Source organism: Herpailurus yagouaroundi, unplaced genomic scaffold, assembly GCF_014898765.1.
Source record: "Herpailurus yagouaroundi ecotype Mexico unplaced genomic scaffold, PumYag 140, whole genome shotgun sequence".
Taxonomy (NCBI): Eukaryota; Metazoa; Chordata; class Mammalia; order Carnivora; family Felidae; genus Herpailurus; species Herpailurus yagouaroundi.
The window spans coordinates 91,681,334-91,701,648 of record NW_024412395.1 but is presented as its reverse complement, the minus strand read 5'-3'; the positions used below and the strand labels follow the sequence as shown (position 1 = coordinate 91,701,648).

Here is a 20,315-nt window from a genome sequence, read left to right as displayed (position 1 = left end):
AGGTTTCTTGGGTTTTAAATGAGGTGAATGAGAAACAAAATCATAGAAGTGCCTAATGTGACTTTAATAAAACAATTCTGTTTTAACTCTAGAGTTGTCATATGCTATTTGTAGAATTTTATATTAACATTTTAGTTAACAACTTGCATTGTCTAATTATTAATAACATAAGTAAATTTCCCTTTGTTTTACATGCTAATTCTATATTAAATTATAGCAATTTAAGTATATATATATTTTTTACCATCTGGCTTGAAAATGTTTTCAGAAAATAAACTCATCAAATGAATTATATTTCTAGTCAATCATACGCTTACTATTATTTATGAATAACATTTCATTTACACCAAAATATTTTAGAGTCCTTTAGTATTAATTAATTTAAAGCTAGCATACATAGTAATATAAACTTTAATTTGCCATTAAACCAATTTAATAGAGAGACAGATAGATTAAAGAGATACTTTTGGGATTCAATCTTTCTCTGCACATACATTTAATCCAATGCTATGCTACCGTATACTAAAGGCCCTGTGCTGTGATGAATCTTTTTTCTGCTCTCAGAGATACTGTGGGGAGTAAGAACAATACAAAAAGAATTCATAAATCAGGTAGGAAGGTCACCATCAGAAAACAACTCTGTGCATTTAAGGCAAATATATAGAGGCAACTTCTTTTAATAAGAAAGGTTTTATTTCTAAGCACTAGTGCTTCAGTTTTTCATGAGAAAAAATAAATAAGAGACATGCTTTCTGAGAACATTCAGTTACAGCACTTTCAGAGAGAAGGGGGAGAAAACCCTGAAATCAAGAGAAAATGAACATAAAATTTGGGTCACTGCTAAATTAATATTTTCTCTGTGGGTTTTCCTTTACCAGTTGCTTTTATATGCACTTCACATCTAAGTATTTAGGCTAAATGCATTTGAAAATCTTGCTTTTCCACTGATGCTCCATTAGCAGGAGTGAACTCTGCTATATCAGGGTCTAAGCTATTTTAAAGCAAGGAGAAGGTTGCAGGACTTTTGTACTCAATAACAATTCATTCTGATTTTATTCTTAAGTCATGTCTGACATACTTTTCCCCCAGTGCCTTTTGACTTCTGCTTCTTCAGAAGTCTAAATTTCTGCAACATGTGAAGTTGGTATCTAAGACATTTATAGCCTTCTTCTGTAGTATGTGAACCTGAGACTTCTTGTGTATTCATCCTAAATTAGTTTGCCTCAGATGACTAAATAGGGCCTCCCATACTGAATTGGATTGCTATTCCCACCATCTGTATGTTCATCATCTTAATCCTTTATTGATGTCAATCGTGTGTCATATATGGGAAGATAAAAGAGAGAAATTACAAGTTGCATTTCCTTAGTGACCCAGGAATCAGAATCTATGGATATTTCTTCATTTTTTTTTCTTTTTTGTATAGTTTCCCAGAGTCCTTGTTTTCTTTGCTATCCTCATCAAATATTACTAAGAATGGATATGGAGATCCTGTTTTGCATATCTTGGAATTTCTCAAATCACTAAAATCTGTGCTCAATAAGCCTCTGTGTTATCTCTTGTCTCTCCTCCATCTTCAATCCCTTCCCTTCCCTTTGCTCTTTCCCTGAAAAAATAAACCTGTTGTTTCCTATGTGAACAAAGGGGACGCTTTGTTTTTCTTCTGACCTTAGAGCTACAGCATTTTCTCCTCTTCAACTTCACTGCTAAACTATTTGAAAATGTAGTTTTCCCTTTCTGTCTCCATTTCTTTATATCAACTTCACTTTGAATCAACAGTAATCTGGGGCTGTCTGGTTTTAGCACTGAAAATCCCATGACCCAGGACATTCCTCAGCTGTGGACAAACTCACACAGCTGGTCACCTTAGACACCTCTTCCTCCCATAATCTCTACCTCTAATCACTCTTCAAATTCTGAGAGTTAAACTTCCTCCCTTTAAACCATTCTCTTCCTTTTTTTTTTTTTTTGTTAGTTTCCTGGTTCAAATTCCCATCCACTCACAGCCTGTTGTACCAACTTCCTCAATGAAACAGACTCCCTTACTCAACTACCATAATATATTAGTCTTTCTAAAAGGCAAATTTGATTGTGTTACCCTGCTTCCTTGACATTCTAACAGATTGCCCCTGAAACACTATAAAACCTGAATCAGGTACTTCATGACCTTGTCCTTGTCTATCTGAATACTCTTACCTGCTGTTTCTTCTTCTGTAAGCTCTATTCATACATATTATTACACCCAGAACATACTATTTAAGCCTCACATTTCTACTGCTTTGTACATGCACTACCTTTTCCCAGAGTCCACACTCTCCAGACTACCTGATGTATCCTACTTATCCTCCACATCTCAGCCCAAGCACAGACTCCTCTTGGAAGCCATCAATACCCTTTCAGGCAGATGACAGTTCTCCAGGCTGTCTCTCTCGTATGTTCTTCCATTTAAAAACATACCTCATTGCATTAAGATAATCTCTTGTTTCTCTTTGCTACAAGATCCTTAAGGAGAAGCACTACATGTTCCCCTTTCATATTTCCTGAACCAGCAGAGTTTCTGTCTCAATAAAAAATTGTTGAATTAATGTTTAATGAAGTCATTGCATTATTTTTGTAACCCCTACACATACAGGAGGCAGGGTAGGTAAGAGTACCTAAGCAAGACCTTGTAAATAGGAACACACTCCCATTTTTTACCTTCCATGCCCTTGCACAATTACTTTATAAGTTGCACCCAGAACCTAAAGAGTGACCAAGAGTGATTAGACTTATCAACACCAAAAAAGGGCTGAAGATTTGCTTACTGTTCTTGCATCCCATACAGACAGGGTCTTATCTGCAGAACCTGTGAGAAGAGTGTTGGAACCAGGAAAAAACTCAATGCTGTTCACAGAATCCACATGTCCATACAAAGTGCATCTGCATCTTTCACTGTGTAGACAGAAATGGAGAGTTCAAGTTTTAGGAGTTAGCACCTAAATGTTTCTTATGCTGTCTACACAATGCTAATGAAGATAATTTAAGTATCTGAAGCATAATTTTGTAAATGACAAAAATACACAAAAGCCACATTTTAAGGGAAAATTCTATAGTCACTTGACATCCTAAGCACTTTATAGAATTAGTAGCATGCAACTGACTAAATTTAAGTTACCTTCAATTTATAAAGTCACACCAACTGTCATTTATTCCTTCTCACGAAATGATTAAATAAAAATAGTCCCCATCTAATAAACGAATATGCTAAGAAAAGAAAACAATGGAAGGCAAATGTTCAGGCTTCATTCTAAACCCACTGAATTTGATTCTGATCTCTACTGTTAGAAATAACTAAGAAAGAAATAAAACTGCAGTTTTGCCTTTTGCCACTTTATCAAAGTTTTTTTTTTTTTTTTTTTTAAGGAAACAGAGTATATACAGAGCAGCATTATTCCCTGTTTGTAATGCTTAATTGCTTTTAATGAACTTCAGTGATAAGCATATTTTAAAAACAGAGAAAGAGTAGAAGCAGGATAATTAACAGTGCTGAGAACACAGGAGTCAATATAAGCATATTTCTAATAAGATAACCAGTTGTTTAAGCTCTGACCAACTGGCTCCTTTCTGGCTTGAGCCATGCCATATTTGGTAGTCTGGCATAGTGGGAAAACCTCTGCAATGGGAGGCAGGAGACGGTGTTCCAGTTCCTAACTTTGACAAGAGCTAGCAGGGTGACCAGGAGCAAGTTATTCAATCTCAGTGCCAGCAGCTTTCCTTCCTGTATGAATGAGATTACTTAATTTGAGGTACTGAGAGGTCCAATCCAGCTCCAACATTCTGGGATTCTCTGACCAAGGTCATATATGTAAACGGGAAGGGAAGAAGTCAAACTGAGCATAGCATCTAAGAACTGTTAGGAGCAAAGTTTGTTCCTGCTCACTTGATTTTGATGTTTTTTAAAAAAATCAAAAGATATTAAGATTTATGAATATATTAACACATATGTAAGTTACTCAGTGACACTCTCTGTGATTGAATCTTTCCATATCAAAATTAAGTATTATATTAATTAATGTCAGGAACAAGAAAGTAAAATCAATAAATTCATTAATTAGGACCATTCTGTGTTAGCATCTTTATCTCAATATTTCTGAGAGAGCTTGATAATAGTTTGATTATTAAAGCTGATGATATGGGTCAGTATATATCAGGAGTTAACAAACTATGGCATATAGACTGGCTGCCTATTTTTGCAAATGTTTTATTAGAAGATGCCAATTTGTGGGGCGCCTGCGTGGCGCAGTCGGTTAAGCGTCCGACTTCAGCCAGGTCACGATCTCGCGGTCCGTGAGTTCGAGCCCCGCGTCGGGCTCTGGGCTGATGGCTCAGAGCCTGGCGCCTGTTTCCGATTCTGTGTCTCCCTCTCTCTCTGCCCCTCCCCCGTTCATGCTCTGTCTCTCTCTGTCCCAAAAAATAAATAAACGTTGAAAAAAAAAAAAAAAAAAGAAGATTCCAATTTGTTTACACTTGTCTGTTGCTGCTTTCCCACTACTATAGCAGAGTTGTAAAAGAGACCATATGGTTCATAAGCTTAAAATACATAATACCTAGTCCTTTAAGCTAATATATTTGGATATTTATAAGTATGCCTGGATTTTACTTCTGACAGTTTTTTCCTTTTTTGAGGTTAGTACTAAAATGTACAGAATAATTTCTTTTTTATTTTTAAGGACTTATTGTGTTATATAGACATTTTACATGCTATTTTCTAATGATTCCCAAAACATAAGTATAAAACATTTCTTTAAAAGTTTATACTCGGGGCGCCTGGGTGGCGCAGTCGGTTGGGCATCAGACTTCGGCCAGGTCACGATCTCGCGGTCCACGAGTTCGAGCCCCGCGTCGGGCTCTGGGCTGATGGCTCAGAGCCTGGAGCCTGTTTCCAATTCTGTGTCTCCCTCTCTCTCTGCCCCTCCCCCGTTCATGCTCTGTCTCTCTCTGTCCCAGAAGTAGATAAACGTTGAAAAAAAAATTTAAAAAAAAAAATAAAAGTTTATACTCCAATGCCCACCATATTGAAATAATGACACTTAACTATTAAGGTAATTATTCCAGAAGAGTAATTATTCTTTCTCCATAGCTTTATGGGGAAACAGAGAGACAGAGAGAGATTTAACAGAAAAATAAGAATAATATATTTATTTTATTAAAGTAGTAAATTTTTAAGTTATATAGGATTTAACTATAAAACAAAATAAGCGGAATTAAAGGCAGTGCTGAAAGTCCAGTAAATATTTTATTATTGTGAAATATCATTCCCTAAGAGGCATCCTAACATTAAGAAAAAATATTAAAATTACATTATTTTTAATTATTTTATAACTTATAGAAAAGTAGAATTAAAAAAGGAAATGAACAAATGTATAATTCCTCCCTCTTTTTATACTTACCTCCCAATTTTAAAATCACATTGTTAATACTACAACATCAAAAATCATAACACATATTTGATCAGTATTCACAAATTTCATAGTTGCTTAGTGACCCCCACCTGTCCTCCTAATTTTTATTTAACATATATTTAAATTAATCCTCTGTACCCATATTTTTTTTTTTACATTTTCTTCATCATTCATTACTTCAAGAGCAATTTTGACTGGCTATAATATCTTGTTTCATCAATTTTTTCTCAAATGTTTATGAAGAAATTTTCCACTGTCTTATACCACAGGCAAAGTCTGAAGCCAGCCTAATCTCTGTTCCCATTTCCACTCAACTACCTTTGTGGATGATAGGCTTTCTATGCACATTAGCCACGTAGGTCTTTCACAAACACCACTGTTCAGAAATTTTACCATGGCATGACTTGATAGCTATTTCCATCTATTATTCTCAGACTATAATTATTCTACGAAAGTTGCTTCCATTATATCTTTATGTTTTTCTCTTCCATTTATTCCATTTTTTTTTCCTAGGAACACCAACCAGGTTTTATTTTTATTTTGTCTCATTTGTCTCTACAGCTAACATTTTGTTTGTGATGCTTATATCCTTTTTTTTTTTTCATTTTTTCACCCCTGCTCTTTATAATTCTCAATTGTGTTTATTTGTGTGTGTGTGTGTGTGTGTGTGTGTGTGTGTGTGTGTAGAGGGGAGCCATCAAAAGCTTTGGTTTATGTTTTCTATTGCACTTATTTGCTGATATTTCTCAGTCTACTTTTCATATATGTCTACTGTCTTATAAAATCATAATGAAATGCTTGAACATTTTTGATATTTCATCATATAAAATAAATTAAAAATAACATTTCTGTAATCTTTGAAAATATAGTGTATTTTCTATCTGAATTATTGATAACTTTGCTTAGGTAATTCCTTCTGCATTATATAGTCCCTAGTAGAATTTTGTTTATATTAATTTATTCTTCCATTTTTATAATTCTTCATAAGTTCAGGGTTGGTTTCTTTTTATTATGACTTATTTTTGAATGGGACAGCTACTTGCCAAATTAAATAGCAGAAAGAAAAAACTGGACGTATGTTATATCTAATTTCTAATCAGGTTTGTTGTCTTCCACAAAGACTTACCACCAAGTGTGTTATTGTCCCGATCCCTAAGTTCATCACTCTTCCATTTTTGTATTTTAAAGTATAGATGTATCTTGTTGCAAAACCCCTTGAGTCACAAGCTCTGTATTAACTCTGAAGGCCCCTGCCTCCCTTACCACCTTCAATCTGTCTCATCTATGGCAATCTCCACTATCTCCTTTATCTAACAATAAAAACGTCTTGTTAGAATTTGTTTCTAACCATGTAGAGTAACCAGTACTTTACTGCTCCCCACACAATAAATAAATATAAAATTACACAAATTATGTAAAACAACTGTTCTATGGCATTAAACTAAACACAGCACAAGATGGTAATCTTTTAGAGAATGAAAAAGCTCAACATGAGCTCCACTACCCTCCTGACTTTCTGCTTGGAAGCACTTCCCTGCTATTAAATGTAACAGCAGGACCCCAGTAGAATTGAAGTCTCTGTGAGACAAAAGGCAGTGAGAACAGTTAGGGCTGCTTATATGCCTGGAATTTGCAGTGTGGGCTACCTGAGAAAAGGGAACTGCACTGGAATGGCAGTAGTTTTTATTGGGATTTTCTAGAAATTGTTTGTCAAGGTCTAGATGGCATTTCTACAGAGTAAGATTCAATAGTCCTAGCAGAGATTTCCCCCTAGGAAATCTGTAGCTGAGAGCTGAACAGTAATACCAGAGACCAGGGGCTGTTGGAAGACACTGTGCTTTAATCCCAACCAGAGTGAAGAGAACTCACTGGGCACCTCATACTTTCAGTTGGGACTCCAGAAAGACCCCACAGTAAAAGTGAGGGTCATCTTCATTAACTAAGTTCAAAACCAAAGTAGACTTGTCTTGCCAAAAAATGAAACCAAGACAGAAAGGGCAAAAAAGAATCTGCTGATAATGAAACTAGTCACTAGGACAGAACTCACTACCTTTCACAGAAAGACCACCTAATATAGACTACCTGTAATTGCCATTAACAACATCCAGCACATAATTTTAAAAAATTACTACACATGTTAAGATGTAGTAAATGTGATCCATAATCAAGATAAAATCTCAGTAATAGAGATTCTAAGATGAATCAAATGTTGATCATAGAAGACAAAAAAGACTTCAACCATCTATTATAAATGTTTAAGGATAAAAAGACACAGTTACAATGCATGTGTAAATAAAGAATCTCAGAAGATAAATGGAGGGGTGCCTGGGTGGCTCAGTTGGTTCAGTGATTGACTCTTAATTTCAGGTAAGGTCATGATCCCACAGTTTGTAAGATCAAGCCCCATGTTGGGCTCTGCACTGACAATGTGGGTCCTGTTTGGGATTCTCTCTCTCCCTCCCTCTCTCTGTTCTTCCCCTGTTTGTGTTCTCTCTCTCTCTCTCTCTCTCTCTCTCTCTCAAAATAAATAAACTTTAAAAAAAGTGGAAACTATAAAAAAGAAGCACAGGGAGGAATTAATAAGTACAATATGTGAAATAAAAATATCATTGATCTTTTGCAAATGATGATCAAAGATCATTTGCAAAATGGATATTACAGAAAAAGGATAGGTGGGCTTGAATACAGATTAACAGAAATTATCTAATTTGAATAACAGAGTAAAAATATAGTATATAGTAAAATATAGATATAGTAAATATCTATATCATAGATCAGTCATCAGTAGGGAAATATCACATAGTCTAATGGATAAATAATGGGTTTCCAGAGTGGGGTGGAGAGTAGGAGAATGAGAGGAGTAGCACATTTCTGAATAAATAATAACTACAAAATTCCCCAATTTGATGAAAAATACCAATATACAGATCCAAGAAACTCAACAAAGTCCAAGAGAGTTAATAACAGATAGAACATATCTAAGCATTTCATAGTCAAATTACTAAAAGCAAAATATAAAACAAAAATCTTTAAATGGCTATAGATAAAAGAAACACAACATGTAGGAAACAATGGTATACATGGCAGCTTACTTCTCAGCAGAAAAAAATAGAGACACAATATAATAGAACACATTTAAGGGCTGAAAATCCAATAATCAGTTAAAAATACCTTCCATAATGAGAATGAAATAAATTTTCAGATAAATGAAAGCTGAGAAAATTCAACACCAGTAAATCTTTCCTATAAGAAATGCTAAAAAGAAGTTATTCACACTGAATGAAAATGGCACCTGATGGAAACATGTGTATGGAGAAAATAATGCTGGCATTGGCTACTTGGAGTCTTTTGTGGTTCCATACAAATTTTAGGATTGTTCTAGCTCTGTGAAAACTGCTAGTATTTTGATAAGGGAGTGCATTAAATGTGTAGATAGCTTTGGGCAGTACAGGCTTTTTTTTTTTTTTTTTTTTTTGATAGAGAGAAGAAAGTAGGGTTTGGGGAAGGGCAAAGGGAGAAGGATAGAGAATCTTAAGCAGCCTCCACACCCAGCAGGGAGCCCTACATCAAGCTCAGGAGCTATGTAAATACGTGCTTTTGGAAAGGAGATGTATGTTAAAGGTATAGCAATTTTTTGAAAAATGTTTCTTCATTTATTTTGAGAGGGAGGGAGGGAGAGAGAAAGAGAGAGAGAGACAGAGAGAGCGAGCATGAGCAGAAGAGAGTGGCAGAGAGAGAGGGAGAATCTTAAGCAGGCTCCATGCTCAGTGCAGAGCCTAATGTAGGGCTTGATCCCATGACCATGAGATTGTGACCTGAGCTGAAATTGGAATTTGGACACTCACCTAACTGAGCAACACAGGTGCCCTAGGGTAGCATAGACATCTTAATAATATTTGTTGTTCCAATCCATGAGCATGGGATGTTTTTCCATTTCTTTATGTACTCATCAATTTCCTTCATAAGTATTCTATAGTTTTTAGAGTATAGATCTTTTACCTCTTTGGTTAGGTTGATTCCTAGGTATCTTATGGTTTTTGTACAATTCTAAATGGGAATGATTCCTTGATTTCTCTTTCTACTGCTTCATTATTGGTGTATCAAAATGCAACAGATTTCCGTAAGTTGCTTTTAAAATTCAACACCCCTAAAATAAATAATACAGTTAAGAAATGGGCAGAAGATATGAACAGACATTTTCCAAAGACATCCAGATGGCTAACAGACCCATGAAAAGATGTTAAACATCACTTATCATCAGAGAAAGACAAATCGAAACCACGGTGAGATTATCACCCCACACAGGACACAAAACATATTGGCAAGGACATGGAGAAAAGGGAACCCTCTTACATAGCTGATGGGAATACAAACTGGTACAGCCACTCTGGAAAACTATATAGTGATTCCTCAAAAAAGTTAAAAATAGAACTACCTGATGACCCAGAAATTGCACTACTAGGTATTTTCCCAAAGGACATGAAAATACTGACTCGAAGGAGCATGTGCACCCTGATGTTTACAGCAGGATTTCAACAAGAGCCAAATTATGGAAAGAGCCCAAATGTCGATCAACTGATGAATGGAGAAAGAAGATGTGGTGTATATATGTGTGTGTGTATGTATGTATGTACATACATTACCCAGTACATGTACATGTACACACATTACTCAGTTATCAAAAAGGATGAAATCTTGCCATTTGCAATGATGTGCATAGATCTAGAATGTATTATGTTAGGCGAAATAAGTCAGAGAAAAAAAATACCATATGATTTCACTCATATATGGAATTTAAGACACAAAACAGAGGAACACAGGGGACAGGGAAAAAAAGAGAGAGAGAGAGAAAGACAGCCATTAGAGATTCTTAACTATAGAGAACAAACTGAGGGTTGATTAATGGAGGGAAGTGGGTGGCGGATGGGCTACATTGTTGATGGGTATTAAGGAGGACACTTATGGTGATGAGTACTGGGTGTATATGTAAGTAATGAATCACTAAATTCTATACCTGAAACCAATTTTACCATATTTAACTAACTAGAATTTAAATGAATTTAAATTTAAACAAAAACTTGAAAAGAAAAAGATAAAAAAAAGAAGAACAGATAATATGTGGTTATAGAAACCAGAACAGTATTTGCTAGAGGGAGTAGGCACTGATTAAATAAAGACACAAGGAAACTTTCTGTGGTCACAGAAATCGTCTATATCTGCATTAGTTTCAAAGTTATATACATTTGTTAAAACTCATCTAATTGAACAGTTAACAACTGTTCATTGCACTGGATGGATATATTACTTCAACTAAACAACTAAAAACAAATATGGCTTGCCAAAATACTTTTTCCCTCTACCTTCACTCTCCTGATATTTATGGCATTGTAAATATTCTAGAATATATATTTCTGTGAATAACTGAATATTTATAGTGATCCCATTCTCTTATCAAGTATGTTTCTCATACAAGCATGGATCAAGTACATGCATCTTCATAGATGGACAGAGAATCTTTGATATTTAAAATAGCTATACCATTGGGTCACCACACTGAGCAGAGAGCCTGCTTAAGATTCTCCTTCTCTCTGCCTCTCCCCCCCCACCCCGCTCTCTCTTAAAATAAATAAACATTTAAAAAATAGTTATACCATTAGCATATACATCTTTTCCTTTCTAAAGGTATGTATTTACATAGCTCCTGGGAGGTCTTTTATGTTTAATTAAAAGGAAGTAAACAGGAAAGAAAACATAAAAAATAAAAATCCACAAGAGATTTAATGAACACAATACAAGTGAGAGAAAACACAATGGATGCAGATGAATGCATAAGAAAGAAACAGCATGAACAATATATAAAACAATGATTAATATTTCTAACCTATCAAATGTTAGTGAATAGATTTCTATCTGTGACAAAATTAAGATTATTATTTGTAAGTAGTTCATTAGTTGTAACTTTTTAGAAGACTATTTACTAAAGAGAAAAATTCTGAATATGATATATTTTTTTTTATTTTTTTTAACGTTTATTTATTTTTTTGGGACAGAGAGAGACAGAGCATGAACGGGGGAGGGGCAGAGAGAGAGGGAGACACAGAATCAGAAACAGGCTCCAGGCTCTGAGCCATCAGCCCAGAGCCCGACGCGGGGCTCGAACTCACGGACCGCGAGATCGTGACCTGGCTGAAGTCGGACGCTTAACCCACTGCGCCACCCAGGCGCCCCTGAATATGATATTTTTAATTGAAGCATTTCAATTTACAAAGAATTATGCTTTTAACTTAAAGTATTTTTTAACAGATATAATTTTCCATTAAACTAAAAAGTATATTCCAAAATTTGGTAGTATATTTAAAGCAAATGCAACAGTATTACAAATATGATTATATCTGGTTCATCCTAACAAAGATATAACAAATATACGTACACAGAAAATGCATTGTTCTAATAGGTGTTCTTGCATATACACACTATTGGTAAAATACTGTGCATGTCTAGAATTTATATTCAGCCTTTGTGGTTCATTAAAACCCAATTCATTTATTTAGGAGTATATTCATATATGCTGTTGGGATAGAGGGAGCAATTTCTCAATGATGTAGCTCACATAGTTTCCCAAATGAAAAGGAAAAGCTGGGTCTTCACATAGCTTAACAGAAGAAAGAACTGCTGAAGGGGGAAAGAAATCTGCTCACAAGCCACTGGTTTAAGGTGTGGGGCATTCCAGGCAGACAGGCTGCAAGAGCAGGCTTGTGAGAGATTAATTAGCTGTCAGAGCAGGGAGTTCCATTCAAAATTTCTTTGCAAGGTGAAAATGGACTAAAGTGATGGAGCATGACAGCACCACAAGGGATGGAAATGATTTGTACACTTCCATCAAAAACATAAACACTGAAGCCTGATGCAATTTTCTCTCTGTTGCCCTGTCGGCTGTTTTCCCAACATTTTTGTAGGAAGAAGTTAGTTCATAAGCAATGGCTGTTTATTAACTCACCTCCTGCTTTTCCTTTATTTCCTCTTTTCCCTTGATTTAATTTATTATTCTGGTAAGTGAATGATGAATATTTTTCTGAACTTTCTACTCATTATAAAACAAAGTTATCTACTCTTCTAGAGCAGATACATTTTCATTTAAAACGTATTTCCCATACATATGCTAACATACAAGATGACAACATTTTAACATAGTTTCTCTTCATGAGGCATTAAATTTTAGGAGTTTTATTTTCTTTGGTGTGTTTGTTTTAACACTATTAATATTGAATATGCAATTGCACCTTTAAAACTTCAAGCCTGTATGAATTTACAGATCAACAAAATATTAAGAGAGGCATGGAACATTTACAAAAAAGCAGCACAATATAGATCTCTGAAGATAAAAGCTAAAAAAAATCTATTCTTGTTTTGAAAAAGAGGATTAGCATTCATTACCTTATTAATACTTAGTAATACCTGGATTTTAAATAGTGTTTATATAATTGAGTCAACCTGCGATAATAAAATTTATCACTAGGCTTAGCCAATAATTCTTTGTGAAACCTAAATCTAAGAATCCAACATGAACATTAGTGAAACCTATTTAAATCCTCATACTGTAATTCATAACATCCAGTTCACTGAGGGATTCCTCCCCACCCTGGTTTATTTTTAAAAGTTTATATATAAGCTATTTTAAGACCCACCAGAATTAGCGTCTCAGCAAGGCAAAATCCTCAAGTGACATCCAAAATTTGGCTTCAAAAGTTAACAACACTTTAATAATGAGAGCCTTTTGTTTTATATTACTGTAAATTATATAAAATCCATCATGCAATAGTTTCCTTGTGACCATGGAATTCAGTTGAACATTTAGTAGAGAGAGTGATTTTTAAACAAAATCTATCAGGGAGTCTTCCATAAGCCCTATCTTAAAGTTCACTATAACCTATCATGACATAATAAACTATCATGTAGTTTGAGTATCTCACCCAGGAAGGCTCATGAACAGGCCACAGCTTCGAAACTATAAAATTTCTTGGCCAAAACCCTTGGCAATAAACATACAATCTGAGCCTTACCCCCAAATGGTAATAAAATTCCACTCCACATGTGTAAACATAGGGCAGATTCTTGGTAAGCTCAAAATATTTGGAATACAGCCAGGATTTAGGGAATAGAAGCAAAAAGTGAATAAATTAAATAACTATAGTAGAGCTGGGGATTCACTCAGAGTACTCTCAAGTCCTCACTCAGATTTTCTGATGAGTCAACTGACCTGTTTTTTGTTTGTTTGTTTGTTTTTAAATTTTGCTTTAAATTTTTTTTTAATGTTTATTTATTTTTGAGACAGAGAGAGACAGAGCATGAACGGGGGAGGGTCAGAGAAAGAGGGAGACACAGAATCTGAAACAGGCTCCAAGCTCTGAGCAGTCAGCACAGAGCCCGACGCGGGGCTCGAACTCACGGACCCCGAGATCATGACCTGAGTCGAAGTCGGATGCTTAACCAGGCGCCCCTCAACTGACCTGTTTTTGCAAAGAGCAGGGTTTTGCAAAGGGAGAGGGTTAAGAGGCTGGAGTGCACAACTGGTAACAGTAAGAAAAAGTAGACGCTTGGCAGTTTATACCAGTAAACTGGATAAAGGAAAAACTAAAATAAAAAGACCAAATATTGAAATGACATCTTGGGGCAAATTAATAAAGGCAAAAGCAAATAATTCTGTATATTCCAACAGCCCCTACTTTTAAAATTGTAGTTTAAACACACCTGTTGAGTGCTAACTATCCTAAGCATTTTGCATGTGTAAACAGCACTGTGAAGTACCACTGGCCCTATCTATTCACAGATTCTGGATTTGTGAACTGTCTACTCACTAACATGTATTTATAACACCCAAATCAATGCTTTCGTAGACGTTCATAGATATAGACATGCACAGAGTGGCAAAAAATTTCAAGTCACAGGATGTGACATTGCACGCTGAGGTCAAGCTAAGTAGAACTCTGCCTTCTTGTTCCAGCTCTCCTACTGTAAGCATTGTCCCTTTGCAGTCTACTTAGTTCCGTGGTTTTATTTTTTTTTCACAGTTTTGTGCTTTTTTGTGGTGATTTTTGTGGCTTTGCTGTTTAAAGTGCCTCCCCAGTGCAGTGTTGTCTGGTGTCTGTAAGTGCGTGAAAGCTGTAATATCACTTATGCAGAAAATGGTTAGACAAACTTTGTTCATATGTCAGCAAATAGTGCTTTTTGACTAGAATTTCAGTGTGAATAAATCAACAAATACATATTAAATAATGCATCTTTAAACAGAAACACACACAAAACTAGGTTAAATATTGATTAATTGACAAATCAACTTGCAGGAAACTAACCCTGTATTTCCCCTGGGCACAATGTTTCCATATTCACTAATCCAGTGTTTCTGGTGATTTTATAAAATATAACAATCTTGAATAAGAAGAACCAACTACACTTATAATTTATCCAGTTTGAAGATAAGGAAACCAAAGTATACAAAGTCTAGATAACTTGCTCAATATCACACATGCACGTAGTGATGGAGGTAGGATTATTCTTCCCAAACAGTTGGCTTAATACCATGTACTTTTAACCACTACCTACACAATCTTCCACACTGCCTATTATGTCAAGTGAGGGCTTTGGGTTATCAGCCAGTGATGAAATTTTGCTTTGCAGGTAGAAAAATGCAACATTCATTTTAGGAGGATTTTCATTAAGAAATAGTTACTATTTAAAGTGTTTCATTGCTATTTAAAGTGTTTCAATAAAGGTGAAATGTTTATTGCCTATAAAATTAATTTGTATTAACCCATACTCCACAGTACCAAATAAATCAACTTTTATGAATTAGAAACATTAGAAACACATAAAACAAAAGTTATGTGGTCTGATACAGTGGCCCATTGCAGTTGACTTATGTTGCTTTATAAGATAGTGGTTTATATATTTTCCTAATTCCACATTCAGTGACTTCACTTGGGTCATTTGAAATTGGTCATGGTGGTAGTATTTATACCATGGAAATTGGCAACTGCTACACACCAGAGCCTACGTTTTTCTGAATGTAGGTTTATAAACACACACTGCTTGGGTGCCTGGGTGGCTCAGTTGGTTAAGTGTCTGACTTTAGCTCAGGTCATGATCTTGCGGTTCATGAGTTCAAGTCCAGCATCGGGCTCTGTGCTGACAGCTCAGAGCCTGGATCCCACTTCGGATTCTGTGCCTCCCTCTCTCTCTGTTCCTCCCCCACTTGCACTTGTCTGTCTCTCAAAAATGAATAATAAATAAATACACACACACACACACACACACACACACACACACACACACTGCCTGATGTGATGATCCTTGGTTTAGCCAGAGTTTTCCTTTCAAATGTATATGAATTAAAGATTTCTTTAAAAAAATATTTTAATCTTTATTTATTTTTGAGAGACAGAGTGTGAGCAGGGGAGGAGAAGAGAGAGAGGGAGACACAGAATCTGAAGCAGGCTCCAGGCCCTGAGCTGTCAGCACAGAGCCCAACGCAGGGACTGAGACACCCAGGTGTCCCTAAAGATTTCTTTAAAATCCCAGTTATCATCTGATTGCCTGTACTGAGTTTCCTTGGCATTTCTTATTTTATTTATTTTGTTTTGTCTTTTGTTTATGTTTTAATCCAGCACATGATACTCATAAGAGTAAGAATGAACATGAGAATGAATATAACTGCCAAAGTTCTTTTTATTTATTTATTTACTTAATTTTTAAATTTAATTTTATTTATTTGAGAAAGAGAGATTGAAAGTGTATGTGCAAATGTGAGCAGGGTGAGGGGCAGGGAGAGAGAAGAGAGAGAATCCCAAGCAGCCTTGACACTGTCATTGCAGAACCCGATGTGGGGCTCATTCCCACGAATTGTGAGATCATAACTTGAGCCAAAGTCAAGAGTCTAATGTTCAACCGACTGAGCCACCCAGGTGCCCCAGTGCCACTGTTCTTAAGGATGCAGTAATAAACTACTTCTTTAGTAAATACCTGAACTCTTCCTTTACTTTCAGGGCACAGGTTTGTTCCCTGCCATCCATACCTTCTAGGTCATTTGGTACCTACTACCCAATCTAAACTGATTCAAATATTGCCCGTGAATAGTATTACAAAAGACAGAAAGAATTAGAAATAAAATGTCCCATTACTGAGTTGACTCTCATGGTCTGGGATTCTCAAAGTTAACAGACTAAGTAAAATAATTACTTCTGCTTTAGAACTTATGTCTTATGAGGTGGAAGAGGGAAGCCAATCCCTCGTGTGCCTGAGACTCAGACCTGAATAAGAAAGAGTGAAAGCTTATACACTTCAATCATATGGTGCTGCTTTTGTATTTTGTGTAGTTAGGTCAGTTTTTTAAAGAACTTTTCCTTCTACAAATTCTATGACTTAAAAGTATTAAATGTCTTTTTTATATTCAAAAATGGTCAGGAGAGTTGTTTTGAAGCGTATCTTTAAGAATAATTTAAACAAAAAGGGAAATAAATTAGCTTCAAAGATGATTGCAAGTGACTCACTGTTAACTATAAGCTGATCAACAGATGTAACATTAAATACTTGAAAACCAAAAACCACTTCTGAAATCATCTATTTAACTTCTCACTACTTATATATATATATAAATAAAAGTAGATATATATAGATATATAAAGTATAGTTGATGTACCATGTTATATTTGTTTCAAGTGTACAACATAGAGATTTGAAAATTATGTACATTACTCAGTGCTCAGCACAATAAATGTTGTCATCATGTCACTAGACATTATTACAATATTATTGATTATATTTCCTGTGCTTCACTTTTCATCTCTACAACTTATTTATTTTATAACTGAAAGTCTGTACCTCATAATCTCCTTTACCTATTTTGTCCATCCCTTATACCTTCCTCACTACCAACCATGTTTGTTCTCTGTATTTATGAGTCCATTTCTATTTTTTGTTTGTTCATTTACTTTTAACTTTAGATTCCACATATAAGCAAAATCATATGGTATTTGTCATTCTCTGAATTATTTCACTTAGCATAGTATCTTCTAGGTCCATCCATGCTGTGCCATGTTGTTGCAAATCAAAAATCTCATTTTTTAAGCTTTTTTAAAAAAATGTTTATTTATTTTTGAGAGAGAGACAGAGTGAGAGCAGGTGAGGGGCAGAGAGAGAGGGAGACACAGAATCCGAAGCAGGTCTAAGCTTGGAGCTGTCAGCACAGAGCCCAATGTGGGGCTTGAACTCATGAACTGTGAGATCATGACCTGAACCGAAGTTGATGCTTAACCCGCTGAGCCACCCAGGCACCCTGATCACATTAATTTTTTTATGGTTGAGTAATTTTCCAGTGTGTGTGTGTGTGTGTGTGTGTGTGTGTGTGTGTGTGTGTGTGTAGCATAGGCAGTAATCTCTAGGACATCAGCTTTAGCAACATATTTGTAGATAAAACAAAAGCAAAAATATACTATTGGGACTACACCAAAATAAAAAGCTTTTGCACAGAGATGGAACTATCAATAAAAGAAAAAGGCAACCTAATAAATGGGAAAAGATCATTTGCAAATGATATATCTGATAAGGAGTTAATATCCAAAATATATAAAGAACTTAACACAACTCAACACCAAAAAAAACCAAATAATTTGATTAAAAAATGGGCAAAGGACCTAAATAGACTTTTGCAAAGATGACATACAGATAGCCAACAGGCACATGAAAAAAATGCTCATCAGCACTAATCATCAGATTAGTGCAAATCAAAATGCAAATCAAAACCACAATGAGATATCACCTTGCACTTATCAGAATGGCTGGTACCAAAAAGATAGTAAGTAACAAGTGTTGGAGAGAAACATGGAGAAAAGAGAAGCCTAGTGTATTGTTGGTGGGAATGTAAATTGGCAAAACCACCATAGGAAACAGTATAGAGGTTCCTCAAAATATTAAAAATAGAAGTACTATATGATCCAGTAATCCCACTACTGGGTATTTCCCCTCCAAAAAACCACTAATTCACAAAGATATATGCACCCCTATGTTTATTACAGCATTATTTGCAATCATGGAGATGTGGAAGAAACCTGTGTCCATGGATAGATTAATGGATACAAAATATTTTAATATAATATAATCACAAGTAACCACACTGATACATTTGAATCTTATACCTGTTTTCCAGGACAACAGGTCTTGGAAGAGATTTGTGTCAGAAACCAGATATCAGTAATGAGAAAAGTTAGTGGCAAAAGGCAAGACTTCTAGACACAGAAGCTTTACTCTAGGAGAGTAGGAATCCCAGCAAGAAAAACAGAAAGTAGACAAAGAAGGGCTGAAATGAGAGGAAAAAAAACCTTAGATTATCCAAGGATTGGATTTTTGAGAAAAGAGATTCAATCCAGCTGTTTCCTTACGCTCAGAGCTTTCATTCAAAGCTTGGTGTCTGGTGACCATAAATGGGTGAAAGATGAACGGACACAGAACACCCATCTGTCACATCATCCTATTTCCTTCATAGGACCAATCACTAGGTGAAATTAGGTTGATTGCTTATTCATGTTCTTGAAATCTCTCCCTCCCATCAGTCCTGCCTAAAGTTACATACCCCATGAAGACTCTGGCCTTATCTGGCATGTTTATTGTCTGATAGCAATAACCAGAGGAGGTACTCAATAAATATTTCTAATTATTAATGAAACTGAAGATGTGCACGAACTGTGAAGAGATATCACTACTTCCCAATACTTAATCTTAGTCCAATATCCTTCCCTTTCACCCAAAAATACTGATTATGTTGTTTAAAAATGAACTTACTACACTTATGAGGATTTCAATTACCTTAGGAAAAAAAAAAGAATTGTATATCAACCCAAATGATATAAGAATTATTTCTACCTGAAAACCTATAGAAACTGACGGTATTTTAGTTTTTATTTTTCTCATTAAAAGTAGAATTTAATTAGGCTTAAACTTCTGATCTTAATTCACAAGCTTACCCTTAGGAACAAAAGTTTCTTAAAAGTATTAAATTAATGAATTCTTTGTCACCATCCTTGATGGTATCAATCTAAGGGCCCCATTTTTCCACTGTGAAAGTAAAATGTCAGTAAAAATGATCACTTTTAAAATTTTGAATGAGGATGGAACCATAGGTAAAGACAATATGGTGACATATTGTAAGCCAATCAGGGGACATTAGCTGTGCCACATGTTCAATACCCCTTGAAACTTTATCCTATTGCTGCTACCAGCTTCTTTTCAGAGTGGCTTGATGTGAAATGGTGAAATGAGAAGTTTATTTTTGGAAATTCAGCTCCCCATTAGTCTCTCTTCCTGCTATGTATGCCTAACCCTTCTGAGTTGGAAAAAAAAAACACACACACAAAAAAACCCACAACCTCTTATGGTGATACTTCACACAGAGTCATTTTCATTTTCTAAAAGTGAATGGTATGGAACCATCTGTACACTCTCATTCCAGTCCCTGGTGTATCTTACGATTTTCTCCTCTTCTTATTCTTTAATAAATTCTATAACAAGTGAAAGCAAGAGTGAAAGATGGGGATTATTGGCAGAAGTTATGTGAAACTCTAGAAGGAATACAATTAAACCCAGATTGAACTTCCTAAGTCAGGATACATTTCTTTATTAATATCTTCTCTAGAAATGAAAATACTGGAAATGGTAAACACAATTTAAATAGAGATCATTTTTCTCAATCAGTCCAATTTTTCTGTTTACCTAATGGCCTAAGGATGTTATCCTTTTCCAGACCCCAGAGCTTTCTACCCACCAAACAAGAATCTAAAATACATAAAAGCAAAAAAAAAAAAAAAAAAAAAAAAAAAAAAAAAAAAA

General features: G+C 35.2%; 1 protein-coding gene across 2 annotated transcripts in view; it reads right to left on the bottom strand.

The window, feature by feature from the left end:
- SPAG16 (sperm associated antigen 16) overlaps positions 1-20,315 on the bottom strand; it is a 1,036,541-nt gene that overhangs the window by 383,723 nt on the left and 632,503 nt on the right. For both annotated transcript variants that reach the window (XM_040476151.1, XM_040476150.1), the window contains one exon: positions 2,805-2,931. In XM_040476151.1, the coding sequence (XP_040332085.1) occupies positions 2,805-2,931 (127 nt within the window). The remainder of the gene's footprint in view (positions 1-2,804; positions 2,932-20,315) is intronic.